Below are 26,256 nucleotides of genomic sequence, written 5' to 3'. Positions count from 1 at the left end.
TCCCTGGCAGATGTGCCACTGAGAATTTTGCAAATGAGGAAGCCAGGGCACAGAGATACTTATTTACCAAATAAACTAGAGAAGCAAGGCTCTCTCTCCTAGGCTAGTGCTTCGAATACATGAAACGATCCGATCCACTATTCTGCCCGCTATTAGCAATCTCAGGGATCCATTTAATGCAAATTGCATTAAATGACTACATTTTTCACAACTAGAAGAAGAAAGGTTTGAACTAATTGACCTTTTAACATTTGTGCTGGCTCCAAACACTTACTATCATATAGATTTATGAGTGTAATGACTTAGTTTCAGTAGGTTAATTTTTATTAATAATAAAAAGGAAACTGATATGACAGTGCTATTCTCAACTCATTGACATGTTTGTATGATTATCTCAAGTGCCCTTTGATATTTGGTAAAGGATACTTGAAAAGAACAATTCTTTACTTGGGACATAACATTATTACTATGGTTTAAGGATTTATTTTCAATTTATGTATGTATATACAATATTGAAAGAAATACATATGGTATATTAATATTTGTATAATTATATTAAATGACATCTCATAATCCATATACCTCAAGGTAGTGCCTAGATATAAAGAAGACCTAAAAAAATTGTTTAATGTATAATGATTGAATCAATAAATGAGGTAATGAAAATATGTTTGTGGTGTATGTGTAGACTTATAAAATAAAAAAAAGAAAAGTTAAAAACCCATGCCTAAGTCCAGAAAAAATATTCCTACTTTTTGTATAGCTATCTGGGCTGTCATTAATGAACCTGAAAATATTTTAAATACATTTACATGAAATACAGACTATATTTCACAATTACCTTCAAGTTATAAGAAACTCAAAACTATATCAAAAACTAGTATGAAAATACATTGGATAAGTTGAAATTACTGTAGCCATTAATTTTAGGTACCCTGTTAAAGCAAAGCCACATTGAGATTTTCAAATTTATTAAAATGTGTATTTTTAAGTTTTAAAATAATGAATCCATGAATTGCATTAATGGATCCAAGGTTACAGATATTTAAAAATTCAAGGTATTATATCTGTTAAAAAATAATCTAAAAAATACCTGTCATAGTCCTTCAGCTAAATCTTAGATGAATAATTGCACTGAGTTACAAATTGAGTTCGAGTAATCTATAATATATATGTGTACACACACACATTCATTCTGTCATTTAGCATTAGCAGAATTCCTAATATTATTCTTGCTTACAAAGCAATTAAGTGGCAGAACATGTATTTGAGTCTAGATCTTTTTGGCACCAAAGTTCTTTTTACTCATCATTCTGCATAATAAGCAAAATAAGTTTTGACAAGAATGAACGCTTTCTACAAGATTATTTTCAAAGTGCACCACTCCCACTCAACCATCTTTTTAAAATAATTCTTCCTGTGTATTTAAATAAATATGTGACTTAAATACGTAAATATATCAAAGTAAAATATATGGCTAATGGGGTTTATTATTTTTGTGTGTTCCAGATGCAGATGTTCTCTTAGTTGCACTGGCAGATTCTGCATTGTCAGTGTTGAATATTGCTTAGGAAATCAAAGTATGACAGTGCACAGCCTCTGCCTGGCCCAGTTGCACAGTTGTAACTGTAGCTGTCTGCAAAGATGCGAAAGAAACATCTGTAAAATAGAAACTGAAGACTGTAAATCTGTGCCCTGCAAAAATGGAACAACCAGTGTACATTTAAGTGAGTATTTCTTCTGTGAGTGTATCCCAGGATTTACAGGCAAGTGTTTCCTGAGAAATCAAATTCTCTTGTGCATAATGTTGATACATTTATTTGACATATCTCAAATGTGTCTAATTATTGGTATTGTAGCCTGCTTTCTCATTCGGCAAAGTAAAAATGCCTTCACTTGAATAATAGGATTGATTCTTTGATCAATTTAATCACTGACTATACAGGCTTACTCATGCAAATGAGGCTAATAAGGACAGTGAACCATTGGGAGTATGTCGGTATATGTCAAAGGTCTGAAGTGAAAAACAGACAACCATAAACTTCCAATAATTTGGCTTAAACAGCTACAACATTGCACTTTAACTGCCTCTTTGGTTACATAGGCACAGTGAGTGTCAATTTTTTCTTAGTTTAAAAATAAGTCTTGGCTGGCTGGTTAGCTCAGTTCCCTAAAGAACAGCCTTATAACACCAAGGACATGGGTTTGGATCCCAAAACTGGCCAGCCACAAAAAATAAATAAATAAGGAAGTCTTTGGTTTCAGTACTGTCTAAGTCAGTTTGATATGCTGACAGTAATAAGATTTAAAAACTTAAATAAAATCACAAATATACTAGATTATCTACAAAGTCATAGAGGACAAGATTCACAGTGACTATGGAATAATGAGGCAGCTTTTAACATAAATTATCAGAAATTAAACATTCTAATTTATATTACTTGGGATTTTATGCTTGTTCTTATATTGAAATAATTTTTTCATAATAATTTCAAAACTTTTTGATTATCGTTGCCTATAAAAAGCAGTATAAAGGCCATATAGGAAAAAAAAAATATTGTCACTTATAAATCCCACCTAACTTAAAATATCTTAAAACATTTTATCCAGTTTGAATTCCCATTTTATTAAGTAGACCCAATTCTAAAAGTTATTTGGATTTACATCTTAACATGAAAAGTATTTTTCTTATTTGGTATTTAAAGTAATATGCTGAAGGTTTTGGCGGCAATTTAAGAAGATAAGTTCCAAAAATTAAACTGGTGATATCATTGGAATAAACATGTGTCCGTTAAGATTAGCTTTTTGAAAGGCAAAAATACATTTGAGTGCACAAATTCTGGTAAGCTTGCTGAAAAGTTTGTTTTATTCAAAATATGTTCTAAATAAAAATGAAATAGTGTAAAATGTGCTAGCATTGTTAGATACAGGTGTCTGTCTTAGAACACCTGTATATATACTTGTTTTTATAATACAGAATATCTTTGAGAAATCAGTAAAGATATAGGCATATACATAAAATAGAATAAATAATGAATTTAATTCTTCATAATACTATTACTAAGAGAAAACATCATTTTTATTTGATCTATTTGTATGGATATATACATATGTGTATTTGCACAAATACAGCCAATGAACAATCTATCACTGTATGTATCAAGACTGTGTATTAGTTGTACATTATATGATCATTAAATATGTATTATATATAGTTTCTATATATAGTTTTACCACATAAATACATAATACTGTTGGTACACAGTAAAAAGTTTGCACGATCTACTTCCCCAGCTGAGGATGAAATATGTGATTATTTTTCTTTTACTTTTCAAATTCAAACTGAGCATAAGTCTCATGAGCCTATATTATCAACAAGGACTGTACATTCTATAAGGTGTGTCTCTTTGAATTTCCACTGTGGATTTCCTCAGTTCAAAATGCTCAGTCCTACATCTAAACTCTTCACACAGTGAGATGCAAAAGAACCAAATAGCCTACATTTTCCCAAGATGCAGGGTTAATCCTACTAAAAACAGAATACTTGGGGAGTAGTTTAAAATCAGTGTCCCTTTTCATCTCCCGCAACCCTTCTCTCCCTCTCTCTGGTTTCTTCCTTTTTATCAGTTTTATCTTTCTTCATCTGGAAACTTCCCCTCTATCTGATTTCTTCCTTTCCACCTGCTTTCTCTCCCCTTCTTATCCCCCTCCCTTTGCCATTTTTCCTTCCATTTCATTTCTCCCAGATCTCTTTTTCCCCCTTCCGTCTACAAATTATGAGTTTCCTAAAAAAAATTTGTCAATATTTTAAAAAGAGTGTTACCATGCCTTTCATAGATGTAAATACTTTTTTCCCCTGATCCCCATCATTTTTAAGGAATTTTAGTCTTACAATCAAATTTCCAGGGTAAATGCCAGTCTTTGTATCTCTAGCCCAGAGAACCGCAAAGTTGAGTGTTCATGAGGATCACCCGAAGGTCTTTTTGAAACACAGATCATCAGACTCACCACAGGACTTTCTCATTCAATAGTTCTAGGACCCAGTAGGTCTGCAGTGAATTCTGATGCTGCTGGTCTGTGAACCACTTTGAGAAACACTGTTCTAATCTATTAAATCATATGAATGAAGAGGGCTTTAGTGGATTCTAAAATTCAAAACTCACCTTTGAGTGTGGACTACCATTCAGCACAGCATGAGGAAATGATCTAGTCCAATCTTCCCTGAAAGAGACCACCAGGCACTGGAGTAAGAAGCCATTATTTTCACACGGTAAAGCCATACACTTGGCGTGGACACCACAGCATTTAAATCAGATTCCAATGCAGTTATCTGAAATTCTCTTTTTATTCCTTGACTTGAGTAACCACCTTCTCCTCTTACTTTTCTTATAGTTGTCTCGATAAGTGGAAGAGTCTAGGGACTCTCCTCTGACCAGTAGGAAGATCCAAGTTTTATACAGAATTAGGCCCACCCTTTTTCTATTTGAGATGGGCCTGAGCTAACCATCCTTGATATATTTCCTTCTTTTCATGTAATTTTCACGAGGCTCCTGTCCTAAAGCAAACTCCTTTTCTGCCACAGTGTTATGCATTGTAAGTTTGACTTGCAAAGCTCTGCGATTCCCAAATGCCACCTAGACAGGTTTCTTCTCTTTTTTTAGTCTAAACTGCTTTGGTAATACAAAAATTTTCAAACTCCAGACATCAAAATTTTTTCAGGTTCTTCTTCTTTCCTTATCCGTTAACTTCTATTCTGTAGAAATTCAGTAGTATGTTTCAACTACATTTGCACTTAAGCTGGATCTCAGCTCCCAATATACATGATCAATTATTGATCCCTAATTTTCACTTTCTTAATATACTGGCTTATTTCTAAGATGGTATGCCCAGGATGAGGTAGTATGGCTGTATGAGTACAGGTGTTTGATCATGAAAGACATTGCAAGTCTGTTCCTGATTAACAGTTCACTGGGGTCCATGGGAAGCCCACCTCATCCCTGATTGTTTTCTTATGAAACCTCCATGAACTGACAAAAGCAGGGCAAAGTATTTTACTACTATATTTCCCCTAGCCAAGACATTCATGTTATATTTTCATTTTCCCCAAAGCCGTCTATAAGCTCCCAAAGGACAGGAAAAAGGGGATAGACAAAGAGAGACACTCTCTAGGTGCAGTTGTGCTTCTACACTGGACATAGTAGAAAAACAATGCTTCTATGTTTATCAGAGCAGTCACTCAGTGATTGCACTGCAACAGACTATCCCATTGACCTAGGAATTGGACTATTTTGCATTGGGTATTCAAAACTGACACCGCTGGCTAGAATTTACCCTCAGGTACTTCCTTACATATGTCTGTCTCCCTTCTTTGAATAGACACTGAATTAACCTAGTGTTTATGATCACCGATTCTGTTTTGACCTCACACATACTGTTACATAAAGTAAATTTACAGAGTAGTCCATTTTGTGTTGTGATTGTTTAAAAACACATATGCACAGGTATCAGTCTTTATTTTACATTTTATGTAAATGATTTTACTTCAAACATAACATTCTCTTATTTCATTTATTTCTGAGGAGAGAGTAGAAGCTATTATATAAGCCTGCTGCCTATATTCACGGTTTTCTCCAAATTTTACTGTAACAGTGTAGTCCCCCTCCAAAAAATTTTTTTCTTTCATTTATTTTAATTTAGTCACCGAGGTTGTGCCGCAAATCCACTATTACTTTTCTGAATTTATCCCAGTATATTCTGCCTTATGGAGCTGCATATACATCTCTCTCTTCATAAAAATTCCACCAACCTTTTGTGTCTGCCCAGGGCTTTCAAAATATTGTAGGAACATGTCAAGCTCAGTTTCATCATTTTACACCATATTCAGCCATTTGGCTCTTAAGCCACTCTGCTGGTACAGATCTCTGATGAAGGCGGGGCAAGATCCCACTGCTTCAGTGTACTGTGAATTTGGCTCCTCGTGAAAATGAGCCTCGTCTCTCAAGCAACATAACTTTTTCAGTAAACCCCAAAGACATGTCACCAGGGAGCTTGTCTATCTCTAGGAGAATTCATCCCTGAATTCCCAAAGGCGAGTCCCAGAAGTATTTTCAATTTCTCTTTATCATCTCCCTACCCATTTCATGTCGTGGAAGGAACAACCTTCCTTATAAAAGATTAATACTGGATTTCATGTACATACACTTATAACCTCCTCCTTTTTTACTTACACATAAATGTTGATCATCACTGTGAATCAGTAAGACATATACTTCCTCACTTTTGATGGCTTCAAAATATTTGCTTAAATACAAACTTGAAAAAGAATTGCTCGGTCAAAGGGAATACAAATACATATGTTTTTTGTTGTTGTTGTTTTGATACAATCAAATTTTCTGTCTTTATTTACACATCCTCCAGCAGTGTGTGACAGTTTTATTTTGTTTGTATGTTCACCATATCAAGTATTAATCATTATAGTGTTCCCCCCCCAATTTGATATCAAGACTGTATCTCATTTTGATTTTAATTTCTTGGAGTAATAAACATGGTTTAGTTTTTACAATGTGAAATTATTCTATTTGTAGTAATTTTACAGGCTCTTTGTCGTTTGATTTTTCTATTGAGGATTTTTAGTTTTGATAGTTTTAAAAATAATTTTTATAGTTTTTTAAATAATTTAAAGACATAAAATTTATTTCTAGATAGATCATCATGTTATCTGCAAATAAGTCTATTTTTCTTTTCTTATTTTTATTTACTTAATTGGTTTCATGTTGCTATTTAATATCATTTGATCAAATTTTCAGGAAAAAGTAGTATACCAATGGTGAGAGTGGACATCCTTTTCTTATTCCTGAATTTCATGGGAATTTAGGATACCTTAGCATTAAACATGATGTTGGTTTATATGAAGTAGATAATAAATAAGATGATATCTTAGCATTTCCAATTTAAAGCATTTTAAATAGGAATAGAAGGAGAAGTAATAGTATAGTATAATAGCCATTTAATACAATGACAATTTACTTTTACAATTTTTAAAGACTTTTGCGTACAGACACACACTAATAATATTGGTCTTTTATGAGTGTTTTTTAGAAGCTTTACTTGCAGTCCTGCACTCTTATCTGACTTTATTCAAAGATGTAGAAAGCAATCCTTCTGATTCTAAACTGAAATATTTAAAATAACATGGGGCACATCTCAATGGTTTAAAAAGATTCAAAATTTTTTCTTAGGGCTTGTTAAAAATGAAGAATATCATAAAACCCTAAAATCAGGCAAAAAGAATGCCATGATTTGTTAGCAATGTGTGAATTGAGGGCATAGTGAGAAATGTTGGATTCTTATGACTTATCTCCTGTCACTGACTTAGCATGTGATAATTTTTTAAGAGGTACTTGGATATTTGGAGGTAATATATATTGTGTATAATTGTTAAAACTTCTTTTGCTATGATTTACATATCAGGCTGGGAATAAGAATAATCTTATTCTCATAGAGATTCTTCAGAAAAAGATGTTTAGGTGCCACCTTAGATATAACATATGCAAATGTTTGGGAGTATTGTTCCAGAAAAAAAATATTTCAATCTGTACGCCATGCCCTATGTGGTTTTGTTGTATAGTAAAATGTTGAAATGATTTCCTTTTATTTTTTGTAGATATAAATATAATAATAAACACAAATAAAAGTGTACACATACATACATACTCAATAAAATGAGTTAGAGGCCCTCATGCCAGTTATTTTTAATGAGTTCCAAATAGTTCTTCTAAAACATTTATTTATTTTTTTAATTTGAGCTATGTTATTTAGCATATATTCAAAAGTCCTTTATCTCAAGTTTGTCTTATAATCCATATTCACATAAGATAAGCATATTTTCCTATTTAATGCCTAAAAATATTTCGGAGGTACTCCTCTGTCTAATATTACTTTTACCTTTCTCTTTTATTTGGAGATTTTAGTTCACTTTTATGTAATTATTTTATACTTGGATTGAAACATATTCCTACAGTAATTTTTTTCTTGCCTTGGTTTCATCTGTTTTATGTTAAGTTTTCTTTTTAAATATTATTTTGGATTGATTATTTTGTCATTCCACTTTCCTCTTCTATTAAGTAGACCTTTACACATACTTTTACTACTCTTAAAAGGCTTAGTCTAGGGATTGCAACATGTTTAATTACTTTACCATATTTTAGTATAAATTGGTACTTGTGCCACATCCCAGACAATATAAGGGCCTTAAACATTTGAAGTACATTTAACCCTCTTCATACATATTCACGTGTTATTCTGCATATATTTAGAAAAGCACAAGACACTGCTGTTAAATATAATAATACGTCGAGACAATATTTGTTTAAACTCACTCACATTGTGCCCTTTTATTGCTTATTCCCTTCCTATATCTGCAAGCTTTCCATTAGTATCTTTTATCATATGTATGATAATCATCAGTTATTTATTTATTTATTATTTATTTGTTTTATTATTGAGCTGTAATTGATTATACATATTGGTGGGTACAGTGTTGAATAGCAATACCTGTGTCCGTTGTGTGAAGATCAAATCAGGATAGTTAGTATATTCACCATTACAAAACGCAATTATTTCTTTGTGTTGAGGACCTTCAATCTTCTCTCTTCTAGCCATTTGATATATGTGATAAATTAATTTTAATTATTGATGCCTAGCTCAACTGTACATCAATAGAACTTATTTTCTCCTAGCTAGCTGTTCTGTGTCCATGAACCAATTTTTCACTATCCTCTCTGTCTCTCCCCTTTTCCCTCCTCTAGTAACCACATCATTTAGCAGAAGCTGTTCTGCTGTGATGAATCCTCCATACTTTGTCTGAATATCTTTTTATTTCACTTCTATACTTAAAAAGTATTTTAAGTATAATACTATTTAAGTATAATATTTTAAGATCAATAAATTAATTAAATGAATGAAAAAAACTGTACCTCAATTTAAATCTTAGAAGTGCTATATTTAAAGATGTATGTCTTTGGTGATTGTATATACCCATATATACATATATACATGTGCATGTGTGTGAATAGCTATGTATCTATCTGGTACTGGTACTCTATATTACCTTGGACTACTATTTATCAGTTTCTATATTTTTAAAGCATATAATGGCACAGAGAATTCAGCAAAAGGCTCAGACAACTGAAATACCAAATGTTTCCCACAATTTATGCCATTCACTCCTGGTTCTTACAGGATTTCTTCATACATAAGTTTATCATTTGCTACAGGATGATGTATATTGATTATGTCCTGAAGAAACGAAAATGGAGGAGGGGATTAAAATATTTAACAAATCAAGAAGTTTTTAATCTTCTAAAGTAATTATTCTAATGCAACATAAAGCTTATTTTATTTAGCAATTAGTACATTTTTAGTCCTATTAATAGTATGCTATTCTATCTAGTGTCTGATTAATGTACTTCTGAAATAAAGGGAATAATTAAGGAATTATATTTCTGCCTACTTTGACCCCTGGACTTTGAGCTTTCTGAAAGCAGAGTGATAGAAATGTTTTTGAAAGGCAAGATTAAAGAAAATGTGGGGGGAAAAAAAATGTTGTTCTTCACTCTGGGAGAGTCTTATGCATCCTTTGTGATTTTAAATATTTAAACTTCTTCCCCAAAAAAGACAAAAACAAAAATTAAGCAAAAATACATAACTTTTAAAATGGCAAATGCAGTACAGCCTTGTGTAGAGTGTGTAATTATGATTGGATGGCAGCTCTTTAGCTATATAGTACAATATGTTTTTCTTTCAGATTCTGATTTAATTTTAAATTGTAGTTTCTCCAAATTCATTAAAATGCAAAAGTTATACAAAACATTGTTTGCATAATTATAAAATAATTTACTTAATGTTGCATTTCAAGAAGAAAAAGGTTATGTGCAGGAATTTATTTAGTGATCTTACCACACAAAATATTCAGCATTGGTTCTAATTGTATACACATCTGGGATTTTCTTCAAAAGAACTAGATTTTTAAAGGTCAAGCATTTATATTAAAGTGTTTGAAAATAACCATCTTGTATTAAGGAGGATAAGCAGCTTTTCATCAAAACTAGTACAAATTAACTTTACAAGGGAAATGACGAAATATACTCATGTTACACGCACAATATTTTTACTGATGTATTTATCATTTATGTTGAGTCCATTTATACACTATAGATTATTCCAAGGCAAATTGTAGTAAAAAATATACATGTGAGCATCATTCATTCTGAGCCAAAGTGGCTGAAGGAGACCTGGTGTCTGGTCCTGTTTCAGCTAGAGAAAATAAGCTCTGTAAAGTACCTTACTTCTATTTCAGTTTTCCCATTATATAGGTTGGCATTCTATTTCCCCCTTGCATACTTTCCTCACATTGCTGTTAAGAGAAATACTGAAAGGATCTTGAGCTTCCTGGGAGAAATCCAGTATATTAATATAAGGTGATAACATTACTAGAGCATAAGATTCCTTTAGCTGCTCCAGGTTTTATGTGTTTCATTTTCTTGCACTTTCACATTGAGGTTAAAAAATAAAAGTCAATAAATCAACCACAAAACAGCACTCATGCAAACAAATACAAAACCATATAACCCCTAACTACTTTCTAATTACATGAAATATTAAATAGCCCAACACCACAAGAATTTGAAAATGTGGGGTCTCAATTTCAATGGGAAGGTACATTGGATAAATGGGTAGTATATTACTGATAACTTCTTTTTCTTACTTTTTCATTCAAAACATTTTTAGAAAGCATTATTACTGTTGTCTAGGATTTTTTGTTTTCGTTCTATGAATCTTAAGTACATGGTTAAAATTATTTTGTCAGTATTAATGACATATGTTAAGAAGTTTGAAGATATATGTATATTTCCATGTATTATCGAATCCTGATTTTTGATTTAAAACATGTGAAAACCCTTTTTAAAAAATTCAATCAAGAATCTGTCTTGATGGATAGTCAATAATTTCACATGTGGGATTAGAGAATGTAATACCTAAGCTGAACTTTGGTTGATAAATGGATGAAACTGAGTCTTAAAATGCTCTACATAATGCAAGGTATACAAAATAAGAAACAACAAGTGAGAGCAAGACATGTCTACATTTTTCAGAGATTGAGGTAATACATAAGAAGCCCAGTTGTTAATTTGAAAGTGTGATACATGCATGCTGTATAATAAATGTAATTATTAAACAACTCTGAGCAATAACTAAATGAAAGTAAATGAAAATACAATTTGAAATAAATAGGCATAACTATGAAAATAACATTGTTTAAATAAGAATTAATTTACTGGCTATGAACTGTAACATACTTTCTGTTTATAATTTCCAAGAGACTTAATATGGAAAAGATTGGGTAGACTCTTTGGACTAGGTCAGAATTTCCCTCCTGCCATCTAATGCCCTTGCTATCCCAGGAAAATTTAGTTGTTAGACTAGGCAACCTCATGATGAGTGAAGGCCAAAGCAGTTAGTGAGCAACTAATTTGGTCACCATTCAGAATACTGATACAGGGTGCATAAATTCCTGTAATACCTGAGGAATTTTTCTCTGGATTTATGCATATCATTATAGGGTAAATGATGTACTTGTCAAATTCCATTTTCTTTGTTTCAGGCACTGAGTTGCCTCTGCATTCATAATTTAATGTGATATGCCAATAATATTCCAGATTTCTTTTTTAGGGAATTTTCTATCATTTAAGAACTTTCCTATTGGTTGCCACTACATAATTTCTTTATGTTTTTGTAGTTTTCTAATTTCTCTGAGAATTTTACTTTGCTGCTACATTATGTAAACAAGCTTCCAAAAGCTACTGAAAGAAAGTACCTCTCCAAAATGATCTTTTTAATAAGTAGAAGATAATATGGCTTTTCTTGCTGTCAAGGCACTTCTTAAGAGATTTCTAGTGTTTACAAGCCTCAAAAATGCTGACTAAATCTCAAAAGTACTATAAAACAGATGCCAAAAACGTGAGAGAGGAAAAAATGCATTTTTTGCATTCCTCAGAAAATGATGTGACTTCTCTATCTTTTGTTATTTTGGCTGCAATGCAAAAATAATTCTGTTCTAATCTCGTGAATAAGAAATTGATGTTTTTAAATTTAAATTCCATGTAAAATAGAGAACAATGGATAAATCTATTCATAAGTAAAAATAGCAGTAAAAGATGATTGCAAAGTAATACTTTGATATTTTCTAGAAAATGTGTCAGAAAACACCACCAACATTAAATAGAATCCTCCAAGGGTTCATTGTTCTTTTTAAATTTAGCATATATTTTGCATTTTTATTATTTATTTATTGATTTGACAACTGAACAGTACGGGGATCCAAACTCCTCACCTCGGCGCACTTTTTTAAAAAATGAACAAGAATCAACAATAACTTTTTTTTTTTAAATTTTATTTTGTCGATATACATTGTGGCTGATTATTGCTCCCCTTCACCAAAACCTCCCTCCCTTCGATAGCTCAACAATAACTTTTAACACTATCATTATACTTTATTTTTATAAAGGAATGTTGGAGTTGCAAAAATTGTTTTTGAGACAATTTTCTTTTGAGGGAGCATATTACTGTTAGTGAGACATGTAACAGAAAAAAGAAGGTTGACAGTAATAATCTGTCACAACAGAAGGTATGGCAGAAAGCATTTGTTCCATTTCACTCATACTTAAAACGTGGCCAGAAAATATCAAACACCTGAAATAAATATGCACATGTTAAAAAAGAGGAATAAGAAAGTTTAATTTGCTTTTTAAGATATTTCACTGTTTTCATTTAATTAGGAACAGAATACCTCTTAGTACATGAACACGACACAAGGAGATGTGAATTAATCAAATGTGTTAACATATGCTACACAGTAATCCAAGCTTATTGCTTCATAAATAATCTGTCATTTTAAAATATGCTCTAACAAAAGTATGTCTATCTATGTATGTACCTACTCTTCCATGCATCTATCCATCGACTCATTTATCTACAATTTATTACACTTCTGCACATGTGTTTACTTAGTTTGGTAAAAAGCATCAAATTTATTAAGGTTGTAGAAATTCATTATACATTTAAAACCATTTAGTTATGTTGTATCTTTCATATTTATACAACAAAAATGAATGATGAACGGAGTTATACAAGGAAAATTCAAAATGAATATATCTGTAAGTCAGAATATTTTCAAAGAAGCATAGATGGGTTCTCATTATATAGCACTTGATGATGCTAATAGACATTAACTTATCAATTTTAATAGTTATAAGCACATGTGATAAAAGTTTAGTTTTCAATACACTATTCCTTATTAAGGTCTATCTAATAGCCAGCTGCTGACATTTTATCAACTGTATGAAAACTATGGTAGCTTTGTTAATGTATTAACTGAAAACAGTTAAACATATTTTTGAAAACAAAATGACAGAAGCCAGGATTTCCACATAAGCTATTTTTGGCAGAATGAAAAGCATGAATCTTGGCTAGATTTTTTTTTGAGAAGACGGATTTTTCATTACCTTGCAGGCACAAAGTGTGTGGCTACAGCAAGGCATAACCCACAATATGAAGCTGGCATAAGCACAGAGGCCAAATACAGCCCACAAGTGCACAGGAAACATACTGTGTATTGTTTTCTTTGGAGGTGAATATCAATGGCTCTACAGATCTTTTCCCTCTTCTAGAAGTAATGGTACATTAAATTGTTGAAAAGCATTTCTTACAATCAGCTGATCAAGTTAAGATTGTGTAAATAGGTTTTAATTGTGGCCAAGAAATTGTCAAGAAGATTAAAATGAAAATAACTTAGTGTGTTGTAACTAATTATTAATATTCAGGTTTCTACTGATAAAGATTAATTCACTTAATATAAAAAACTAATATGAAGCCCATAAAAAATCTGCAACATAAACAAAGGTAGAAAACATAGTAATAATGACGGTGGTAAATATTTGCTAGAGGTTAAAGAGGGTAGTTTGACACAATTCTTTTCTTCTCTTAAAAAAAGAATGTGTATTTGATAAAAGTTATGAGTAATTAGAGCAAAATAAATCAATAAATGACTATCTAAAATAGGAGAGGAATAGGGTTAAATATTAACACAGTAGAAGAAACATTAACTCTATTAAAAGCAGTAAAGAGTGGGATAAGTATTACAAAAGTTACATCTGTGGTGTGAGAAATGAATTTGGAAGCTTTTCAATAGACAAATAGAAAAAATAGATGTTATTTTGTTAATAACAAAATATTTGTATAGGCAAGACAATGTATTTCTAGCATATTGATAGTTAATATTACTAAATAAACACAAAACAAATGTAAAAAATGATAATCAAAGGTAAAGTATAATATCAATTTCTAACCTGTGTAAACCTGAAATTATTATTTGAAACTGTGATATGAATAATGTATCCAGTTGACTATCATGAGCCTAAAATATTTTTAAAAATAAAAATAAAGTCTACTACCGAATAAGACTTGTTCTCTTCAAAGTTCAATACTTAGTCCTATATTTTTACACATGTGAAGACAAGGAAAACATTGTAGTATACACTACAATTTATCTTTTTATTTTTCAGGGAAAAAAGGAGAAAGAAAAATCAGTATCACTTTGGGTTTAGTTATTTTGTTTAACACAAATACTTTGGTTTAGTTATTTTGTTTAATACAATGTTATATTAGTTTCCTGGATGAATTTGCAGGCTCTAGTAATGAAGCATATTACTCTGAACGTTTAGTATGAGTGTGAAATATTGATTATCTCCATTACCTTCAGTATTTTTTAAAAAATTTTTTATGGAGAAAGATAGTATTCCTTTCCTGAAAATAATAATGTATATATTAACTTTATGAGTGTCAATGTGTTTTCATTAAATTTGACAATGTGGAGACTATGTAAAATGCTTTATACTTCTGGCATCTGGATTTTTACCTAACCTCTGGGTGCTTTCATCATGTGTATTAGTAATTGAGATGATATTAGCAGGAAGAACATTTATTTTTTGCATCTTTTGGCTTATTGAGTATCTAAAGAAATACATTTTACTATCTTTTAACAATGGAATATGTAATAATCAGTCATGAGTATTTGCTATTTGAACAAAGTATAAAAGTTATAAAACAGATACAAAAACAACATTTATTTAAACTACTGACTCTATAGCTAGCTCCTATACAAAGGGATAGATTATATCATTTCAAAACCATCAGTTGTAAGAGAGTTGTATGTAAGAAAAAACATAAAGCAAACTTATTAGATTTTAGTTTATTTTTTCAATTATACACTATACAAAGTTTATACATTGGAAAACATTTAGGATTAAAAATATACTAGTAATAATCTATGCATTATTGAGCATATGCTTTTTATACTAAAGCAAAAAAAAAAAAGCAAATTTATATTTCAATGGCACATTTCCAGTTTATCTGAATAAATGATTTTTATTATCAATTCAGTTTATATATTTTTTTCTGAGATAGAATTTTTATTATCATTGTTTTGAGCTACCTGTATTCTGTAACTTTTAGACAACTACAGATATCAGTATACACGGCACCTCATAGCATAAGCTCAGAATTGTCCACAAGGAGTAGCAGGGATTTATAGCAGAATTCTTCATTCTCTTGAGTAGCTCACATTTTGAAGGGTATAAGAGACCAAAAATATTAATATTAACAGATCCACATGTGGACAAAGGCAGCGCCAAATAATATACTGCTGAGTCTCAATGCCTTTTACCTCTAAAATGAGTGGCATTTGGGGACAATAAGCTTAAATTGCATGAAACTTACTGAAAAATGCAATAATGAAAGAAACTGGACCAAGCCATTTAACTGTACAAATAGAAATAATAGCCCACAAATGTTACTAGCTTTATTAATAATAATAATAATAAAATCTCCCAAGTATACAGAAATAACGTAGTAACAAGAAGAAACATTGTACCTAGAAGGTTGAAATGTGTAAATGTCTTTATGGAAGACATTATTAGTGAGCTCTTTTGTTAATATCTATGACGTATCTTATGGATACTAAAATTGTATTATAGGATGTTAACAATGTTTATAAAACAAAAGCTGACTATATTCTCCAACTTGAGGTGTTCCATTATCTAATCAACCGGTTAAATTTGAAAATTAAGATTACACAAAAGAACATACTTAAATATTTGCTCACATATGATCAACTTATTTTTGTTTTACTCTAAAATTTATTACTATTTTTCTACTTTTAGATATTTTAAGCAACAATTTAATGTATTTTTTTTTAAGTTCATTTTGCCATTCAGTAAGCAGTTTGTTGAAAATTTTAACATGGACATGTAAGTTAAATATTTTTTAATTACATGAATACGACATGAAATTAGAATTACGAAGGTATAGATACAAAGGAGGAGTTCATTGTATCTAGGAAAGGAGATCTTTCCTAAGAGCTTATAGAACCTGGCTGACTTGATATGGGCATTCAAAGAAAGTGTCCAGTGCCATTTGCTTTCAATACACACCTATTTTCCTTATAATATAAAGCCCGGTATGTATATGATTTTCTCTCTGATGCTGTATGCGATCATCAAGCCCTGATCCATTCTTAGTTGAGATTTCAAGTAAAGTACTAGCATATGCAAGAATGATTACACATTCAAATGTACATTTATGTGATCTTTCAAAAATATGCAGCTGCAAGTATTCACAGAGTTGTATTGAGATTGAAATACAAGAAAATAACATAATGCAGATACTCAGGACACTGTTTCCTACTTCTACAACTTTACTCCAAAGTCTAACTTCTAGTGACTAGGCAAAGACTTTATTCCACAATTAGAACTGCATTCGTAGTAAGTTAAAAAATGAGGTTATTTTAGTGTTAATTATAATAAAAATGCATCTGAAACATTCTGTTGAATGTTTAAACCTTCAAACTTGCATATAGGTACTACATCTAATAAATATCAAATAAATTATTTCAAAATTTAAGAAATCTTGTCAAATTTTTTCAAATGTAGAAAAAATGGTGTAGATAAAATTCCAGATTTTCCAAGCCTCACTTTATTGATTTTATTTGAATAAAATTAATTTGTAAATATATACAGTGTATTAATATATAAATATATATAACAAAAAAAATCTACACAGAAAAATAACATCTCTCTAATGAAGTGTCAGATTAATCAATATTGTAAAATATTACAAAATAACACTAGGAATTATAGTTTTATATCACAAGTGCATGAAATATTACATCTCCCAAAGACTAAGTTTTAAAGATTAAATAACAAAAATAATAAAATCATGAAAATATAACATTATATTCATCAAACATAAATGCATGAGAAAATCTTGCAGTTATATATTGCTACAATGTAAATTGATGTATTAGTTGAAACTAGCATTCTGTTTGGAATATCAGAATGTCCAAAAGAGGTACCTTAAGTATTTTTAAGTTCCAGCAGCCTCTAAATACCTAATATACCTGAAAAATATAAAAATCCTTCATAAAAATTAAAGTTATAATTATAATGCACCCAACACACTTCTGCTATATACAATTTTTTGTTTCTTTGTTTTGTTTTGTTTCTTAGGACAAAAGCATGTTTCCTAGTGAGAACATTCACCAGTAGCTGTGCAGTGCTGGAGGTAGCATGGGTGACAGGATGGAGGGAGGGGCTGAGTGAAGAGACATGTTGTTGATTAATGAATTATTGTTGTGGATTGAAAGAGTGACTAACAAATTGAAAGTAGAAAGTTACTAACATTCTTTTAGAGTCTGGCTGTTTGATAGGTAAAAGAAGTCACAGTTGTCTATTTCAAACCAAGATGCTGTAATAACAGCAGAAATGAATACGAATCAGATTGTTTTATTTGGTACTTTATTTAAAATGATATTATTGGAGGATACTACAAAAAGTAATTGGTTGATATCCTGGGTCTATTTCAAGTCATTCTGAAAATGCTCCAGGAAAGCCTCCTTGCCTCAGGTAGTCATTACTTAAGAGATTCCCTTCAGGAAAATGAGATGGTCTGAGGAAACCTTCTCTATTTCTTAGGTTACTGAATGTCAAAATCATAAAATAGAATTCCTATTAGTAAGAAAATGAGTATTCTCTTTTCATAGAATCTTTGGAAAATTCTAGATAAAGATGTCACGTAACTGAGAAAAGGTATATGTTAAGTCTATATTTTAAAAATGGGAATGATTGATATATAAATGTACTTCAAAAAGTTTGTGGAAAAATAGAATTAAAAAATGATACTAAATGATACCAATATTTTCATAAAATATTTGAAGTACCCTCATTTTAAAAAAAAAATTTCAATATATTTTTAATTAGTTCCTGCTTTTTGAAGAACATTTTTCTAATATTATAAGAGATCTTCATGGTCCCGACCACTCATGTGTTCTCCATCAGCTGATGGAGAATGATATATCTATAAACATATTTAAGGTAATCTAGATTCAGTGTTTTAACAGCAGTACAGAGAACATACTCAGGGGAGAGTGGTGGGTTGAATAGACTAATTTAATCATGAATAAAGAAGTCTTGTTGTTTGAGGTTGACTTTGCATATTGGGAACATTTAAAATACTCTCTTCTAGCTATTCAGAATTATACAATAAATTGTATAACTGTAGTTACCCTACAGTGTTAAAGGACACTAGAATTCACTCACACTATCTAGCAGTAATTTTGTATCTGTTGACTAACATCTCCCTATCCCCAACCCCACACTTCCCAGCCTCTAGTAACCACTATTCTACTCTCTATTTCCATGTGATCAATTTCTTTAGCTTCCACGTAAGTGAGAACATGCAGCATTTATCAATTTCTTTAGCTTCTCACATAAGTGAGAACATGCAGCATTTATCTTTCTGTGCCTGACTCATTCACATTGCTCTGAATGACAGGATTTCATTTCTTTATGGTTGAATAGTATTTCATTGTGTATATATACCAAATTTTCTTTATCTAATCATCAGTTGATTGACACTTAAATGGATTAGCCATATTGAGCATTTTTTCATATACTTGCTGGCCATTAAACTGTATCTTTTGATAGTTGTCTATTCAGATCACTTGCCCATTTTTTAATTGGATTATTTGGTTTTTGGTTTAGTTGTTCGAGTTTCTTGTGTGTTCTGGATTCTAATCCATTGTGGGCCAAATTGGTTGCAAATATTCTTTCCCATTCTGCACATTGTCTGTAAGATGTGTTGGTTGTTTTCTTTTCTGTGAGAAGCTTTTTTTTTTTTTTTGTCTTTTTGTGACCGGCTGCACCGCACTCAGCCAGTGAGCACAATGGACATCCTAATATAGGATCCGAACCCGCGGCAGGAGCACTGCTGCGCTCCCAGCGCTGCACTCTCCCGAGTGCGCCACGGGGTCGGCCCAGAAGCTTTTTAGGTAGATATGATCCCACTTATTTTTGCTTTTGTTGCCTGTGCTTTTGAGGTCTTATTCATAAAATCTTTGCCCAGTCCAATGTCCTGAAGAAATTCGCCCATGTTTTATCTAATAGTTTCATAGCATCCAGTCAACCCTTTTGGGGTTGATTTTGGTATAGAGTGAGAGATAAGTTTCATTCTTCTGCATGTGGATATCCAGCTTTCCCAGCACCATTTATTGAAGATACTGTACTTTCTCCAATTTCTGTTGTTGGCACATTTGGTGAAAATCAGATGGCTGTAGATACATGAATTTGTTTCTGGATTCTCTATTCTGTTACACTGGTCTATATGTCTATTTTCGTGCCTATATTATGCTATTTTTATTACTATAGCTTTGTAGTATATTTTGAAGTCAGGTAGTGTGGCATCTTCAGCTTTGTTCTTTTTGCTCGGTATTTCTTTGACTGTTTAGGGTTTTTTATAGTTTCTTACAAGTTTTAGGATTCTTTTTCCCCATGAAGAATGTCATTAGTATTTTGATAGAGATTTCATTGAATCTGTAGATTTCTCTGGGTAGTATAGTCATTTTAAGAATACAAATTCTTTTATGAACATTGAATGTCTCTATTTATTGTGTCCTCTTAAATTTCTTTAATAAGTGTTTTATGGTTTTCTCTTACAGGTCGTTCACATCCTCAGTTAAACATATTCCTAGGTATTTTATTTTTTGTAGTGATTGTAAATTGGATTTGTTTTCTTGATTTCTTTTTTTAGCTATTTTGTTGTCAGTGTATAGAAACACTATTGATTTTTGTATGTTGATTTTGTACCCTATGACTTTATTAAATTTGCTTATTAGTTCTAACAATTGTTTTATGAAGTCTGTAGGCTTTTCTGTACATATATCATGTCATCTGCAAAGAGAAAGTTTGACTTTCTTCTTTCCAATTTCGATGCCTTTTATCTATTTTCCTTGCCTAATTGCACAGGCCTGGACTTTCTGTACTATGTTGAATAAGAGTGGTGAGAATGGGCAACCTTGTCTTGTTTCTATTATGATGTTAAGTTGTAGGTTTGTCTATATATATATCCTTTATTGTGTTGAGGTATGTTTCTTCTATACCTAATTTGTTGAGAGATTTTTATCATGAAGCAATGTTGAATTTTATCAAAGCTTATTCTGCATCTATTGAGATGATTTTTTTCCTCTTTTATTCTGTTGATGTGATGTGTCACATTTATTGATTTGAATATCTTGAAACATTCTTGCATTCCTGGGATAAATTACACTTGATCATGGTGCATAATCTTTTTGATGTGCTGTTGAATTCAGTTTGCTAGTATGTTTTGTTGAATATTTTTGCATCTATGTTCATCAGAGATATTGATCTGTAGTTTTCTTTTTGGCAGTGTCTTTGTCTGGTTTTGATATCAGAGTAATCCTGACCTCATAGAATGAGTTTGGAAAAGTTTCCTCCACTTCAATTTTTTAAAATAGTTTGAGAAGAATTGCTATTAATTCTTTTTTAAGAGTTTGATAGAATTCAGCAGTGAAGCCATCTGCTCTTAGGCTTTGATTTGTTTGGAGAATTTATATTACTGATTTAATCTTTCTACTCATTATTGGTCTGTTCAGATTCAAACTTGGTAGAGTCAAGAATTACATGTTCAGGAATTTATCCATTTTTCTAGGTTTTCCAATTTGTTGGCATATAGTTGTTCATACCAGTCTTTAGTGATCTTTTGTATTTCTGTGGTATCAGTTGTAACATCTCTTTTTGTTTCTGATTTTGTTTATTTAGGTCTTTTCTCTTATATTTCTTGGTTATTCTAGCTAATGGTTTGCTGACTTTATCTTTTCAAATAACAAACTTTTTGTTTCATTGATATTTAGTATATGTGTTTTATTATTTCATTTTATTTTACTTTTAGTTTCAATTTTACTTATTTGTGATCTGATTTTTATTACTGATTTTCTTCTACCTATTTTGGGTTTGGTTCGTTGTTGCTTTTTTTATTTTCTGGAGGTGCATCATTACAGTTTTTTTTTTTTCCAATCTTTCTACTTCTTTGATGTAGATGTCTATTACTATAAACTTCCCTTATAATACTGCTTTTCCTGTATCACATAGGTTTGGGTGTGTTGTATTTTTATCTTTTTTTGTTTCTAGAAATTTAAAATTTTTCTTCATAATTTCTTCATTGACCCATTGGTCATTCAGAAGAATGTTGTTTAATTTCAGCTATTGGAATAAAACAATGTTGGATGAAATGCTCTGTAAATGTCTATTAGGACCATTTGGTCCATAGACCAGTTTAAATTCAGTTGTTGCTTGTTGATTTTCTGTCTAGATAATCTGTCCAATGCTGAGAATGGGTTGTTAAAATCCGCAAATATTATTGTATTGTTGTCTATCTCTCCCTTTAAATCTATATTTGCTTTATACATCTGGGCACTCCAGTGTTGGGTACATATACATTTATAATTGCTATGTCCTCTTGCTGAATTGATCCTTTTATCATTATATATTCTTCTTCTTAATCTTTTTCTTTGTCTCATTTTATAGCTTTTGACTTAAAGTCTGTTCTATCTGATATAAATATAGTTACTTTCACTCATTTTAGTTACTGTTTTCATGGGATATTTTATTCTATCCCTTCACTTTTCAGCCATGTCTCTCTTTATAGGTGAAGTGAGTTTCTTGTACGCAGCATATAGTTTGGTCTTGTTCATTGAGCAAGTCTATGTCTTTTAATTGGGGGATTTCATTTGTTTACATTCAATGTTTTATTGATAGGTTTGGATTTACTCTTGTTATTTTTCTTTTATTATTTTCTGGTTTTTTTTAAAAATTCTTTATTATTTTCTTACTCTCTTATTGTTTCTCTTTTTAATTTGGTAATTTTCAGTTGTGATAAGTTTGATTACTTTCTTTTTCTCATTTGTGTATCTTCTCTTCCAGTGAGTTTTATACCTCCAAGTGGTTTTATGATGGCAGTTATCATTTTTTGTCTTCCTAATGTAGGACTTTCTTAAGAATTTCTTGTAATCTAATAGTGATGGATTCTCTCACTTTTTGTATATCTGGGAAAGACTTTAATTATCCTTCAATTCCAAAGGATATATTTGCTGGATATGGTATTCTTGGCTGGCATTTTGTTTCTTTGTTTGTTTTTCTTTTCTATTTTCAGTACTTTGAATATAGCATCCCATTTTCTCCTCCCTTGTAAGGTTTCTGTTGAGAAACCTGCTGTTAATCTAATCAGGATTACCTTGTATGTGGTTTCACTTTTTTTCTCTTTCTATTTTCAGAATTCTATGTTTGTTTTTGAATTTTGAAAGTTTGATTATAGGCACCTTAAAGAATCCTTGTTGGGCTGAATGTATTTGGAAACTATTGAGCAACTAAGATTGGTATGTTTATATCTCTTCCAAGATTTGGGAATTTTTCAGCTATCAGTTCATTAAATAGATTTTTATGCCTTTTCACTCTCTTCTCTTGCTGGAACTCCTACAATTGAATATTTGTTCACTTAATGATGTCCCATAAATCTCAATTTGTCCAGCAACATTAGGAATAAGCAGCCAGTCAGATTCCTGCATCTGAGAAAAATGGCCAAAACACAGGCATTCAGATCCTCACTTCTTGTAAATGATTAAGAGTATCCAATGGTAACATTTTGCTTACCTCTATTGCCAGATCATGCCATGGACTATCAGTGCTTTCTTTAATACCAAAAATAGAGTCATTAGCATCTTTAAATCTAATCATGTTAGAGAACCAATTTGAGAAACCCCAGAACCAGTTCAGAATATTTGTGGGGTTTCATATATTCACAGTTGGAGAGAAATTTTGCCTCAAATTTCTTTCATGTCTAATTGGATAATATTTAGATGACACTTTGATCTTTAGACCTTGGATGTGATGTTAGAATGAGTTAAGCCTTTGGGGGCTATTGAAAGGAATGTGTTTTGCATGTGATTAGGACATGAATTTTGAGGGGCTGGAGTTGATTGTTATGGACTGAATGTTGGTGACCCTCCAATATTTATATGTTTATATCTAATCAACTAGAGATTTTTGTAGGTGGTTTCTCTGGAGGTAATCAGGTCATGAGGGTGGAGTCCTAATAAGGGGAATAGTGACCTTATAATAAGAAGCCAGAGAGCTAGTTTTCCCACTGTCTGCCATCTGATACAGCAAGAAGTCAGCAGTCTGAAACTAGGAAAAGGACCCTCACCAAGACCTGACCATGCTGGCACCCTGATCATGGTCTTTCAGCCTCCAGAAGTGTGAGAAATAAATTTCTGTTGAGCATAGGCCACCCAGTTCATGGTACTTTGTTACAGTAGTTGTAGTTGTAGTGACGAAGGCAATCTTCATGAGTGCCAGAAGTCAAGCTCTGTACCTCTACAGATGGGAATCACATCTAGCCACAAACCACAATGGCTACTTTGGCAGAAACTCAAAACCACTAAGTCCTATAAGTCTCAGGACTTGATGTGAAGAGTTCTGTGACTGATTTTGCAAGCTACAGAAACAAATATCTCTTACTGGCGCCTACTTGAGATGCCATACACCTTAATTAGTTGCCTCCTCAGGTTGCTCACTTCTGAATCCAAGTCTCTCACAGAGACATCTAGAATCTAAATCATACACATATACCCAAACTGCAGGATAGTCTAGACATGTATGTTTGTTTGTTTGTATTAGCTTATACTTTGGGAAGTGTAGGTGATTATAAAATGTAGCAAATATATTCAAGCACATGAAAAACAAAGGTCACTAGAAACTATGTCTGGATTATTCAGTAGGATGTGTCTGCTCTGTTTTACAGCTGATACAAAGCCTGGAATCAGGATAGAATGAGGCAGGATGATGACCAGGCTGAATCATGACTACCAAGCTTAGATTGTAGATGAAAACTGTGGTCACCTTTTTCATTTTAGAAATATTTGTAATATGAAAAATCAAGGTGATTGATTATAACTCTTGAAGGTAGAGCTATGATAAAGTTTAGGGATTTGACTCAGTTTTTTCAAGTTTTATAATTGAAGCTGACCATTAATAGACAATTATAAGTCTAAATCTAAGATAAAAGGTATATAAACAGATCTTGGCATCTTTTAAAAAACTTGTGTTGATGATACCACGTTATATTTCAAGAAAATAGAAACCATCTTTGACTTTAGTTCCGCCAGTTTCCCTCTCTAGGTAAAACGATGTTCTTTGTCTTTCTAGATAATGAAATAGATGTAATCCCTTCACAATTTCTATTTTGATTTAGCTGTCAGAAAGTTCAAAGTTAGACATTTGTTAACATTGCTAGCAATTATTCTGCCTTGGTTTGTATGCTTTGATAACCATTTCTATTCTATCTTCAGAGCATTTGGTCTTGTAATTCTCCCCTGTCCTTTATCAATGACTTTATTTTGAATTAAACTTTAGGTGTAAGCTCTCTCAAATAAGTTTTTGAGGAGTAGGGGAAATTGAAAGATATAAATTATATATAAACCGTGTAAATTTTAGAAGTTTTCTGGTACTAAGGAGGATATTTAAATACATAATATTCACAATCTTTTCTAAATCTATGAATTATCCATCATTTTTATTATGAAATCTACATCCATAACGATGGCTTACCTAGTAAAATTTATCTCTTTAATAATTTTGTAGGTAGGAGTCAAATATCTTAAATGTGCAGAATCATTTTTAGTGTTATATTTTTAATCTGTTTCATGAATATATTTGCAAAGTTTCTTTTATGATTGTTACTAAATACCAGTAGGTATTTTCATAGCTATTTATTTAAAAAAATATAACTTATTAATTATTCATTGAACTTTCAAAGTGTAGACAGAACTGTTACTTTATAAAATATGCAAGTGCTCATTTCTGAATGTAAATGATTTTTACACTAGGCAGTATCCTTTGCATAATAAGATACAAATATCTATTCTGTGTCTTGGTATGTGTTTACATGTGTGCATGCCAGTGTGTGTGTGTGTGTGTGTGAGAGAGAGAGAGAGAGACAGAGAGACAGAGAGAGAGAGAGAGAGACAGAGACAGAGACAGAGACAGAGACAGAGATCTTTACATGTACCCTAATTTCAACATCATGGCCTTCTTTCAAAGGGATGAGGGTTTGAGAAACCCAGTCTTGCATTTTTGAAGAATTTAGATAGAACAATTAAAATATTTCATATTTTATAGAAAACAGTTTTTGTTCGTTTCTTTGTTTTGATTTTAGGGTTTAGGTATTTAGATTCTCATATGCTCAAAGTGAATTGGAATTTAGGTAGTTACATGATAGTTACAAAGGAGATTGCTAAAAATGCACGTTTCTGTGCTTTATCCATATAAATTATGATTTGTCAGGTATGCAGTGAAGCCCCACTGGAATATACTGGTTATCCTTCTTTGTGACACTCCTGCAGGTATTGTACTAGGGCTAATTACATATTTTGTATAGACTGGGCCTCTTAATTTCAAGAAGACTCTGGGTGACACCACTGGCAAGTGATGGTCTCATAGCATCCCTTCATTATTATGATTAGTCAATTTTTCTCAACTATAGATAATTATTATCTTTCAATGAAAAATTAGTATAATCTATAAAATCTAGAAAGAATATTAGGGGACAAAATATTTTTTTAAAATGATAGGAGAGAGAAATATTTTACTCAGTAATAACTGAAGATTGGAGCTTTATAGTCTCTCATAAGGCACAAGCAGACCATATTTCCAAATCTGCTTTTCAGGACCACAAGTGCTTCTGAAAACCAAGGTACATGCCTGCTTGAGAGACATGCAAAGAAGAATTCTAGAA

The 26,256-nt window shown here is 31.5% G+C and overlaps 1 protein-coding gene across 1 annotated transcript in view; it reads left to right on the top strand.

The window, feature by feature from the left end:
* EYS (eyes shut homolog) overlaps window positions 1-26,256 on the top strand; it is a 1,675,061-nt gene that overhangs the window by 214,793 nt on the left and 1,434,012 nt on the right. The window contains 2 exon segments of the mRNA XM_063097631.1: window positions 1,510-1,772; window positions 6,421-6,429. Coding sequence (XP_062953701.1) covers window positions 1,510-1,772; window positions 6,421-6,429 — 272 coding nt within the window.

Source organism: Cynocephalus volans, chromosome 5 (genome assembly GCF_027409185.1).
Source record: "Cynocephalus volans isolate mCynVol1 chromosome 5, mCynVol1.pri, whole genome shotgun sequence".
Classification (NCBI taxonomy): Eukaryota; Metazoa; Chordata; class Mammalia; order Dermoptera; family Cynocephalidae; genus Cynocephalus; species Cynocephalus volans.
Note: the sequence above shows the minus strand (reverse complement) of the source record. Positions and strands in the feature narration are given on the sequence as shown.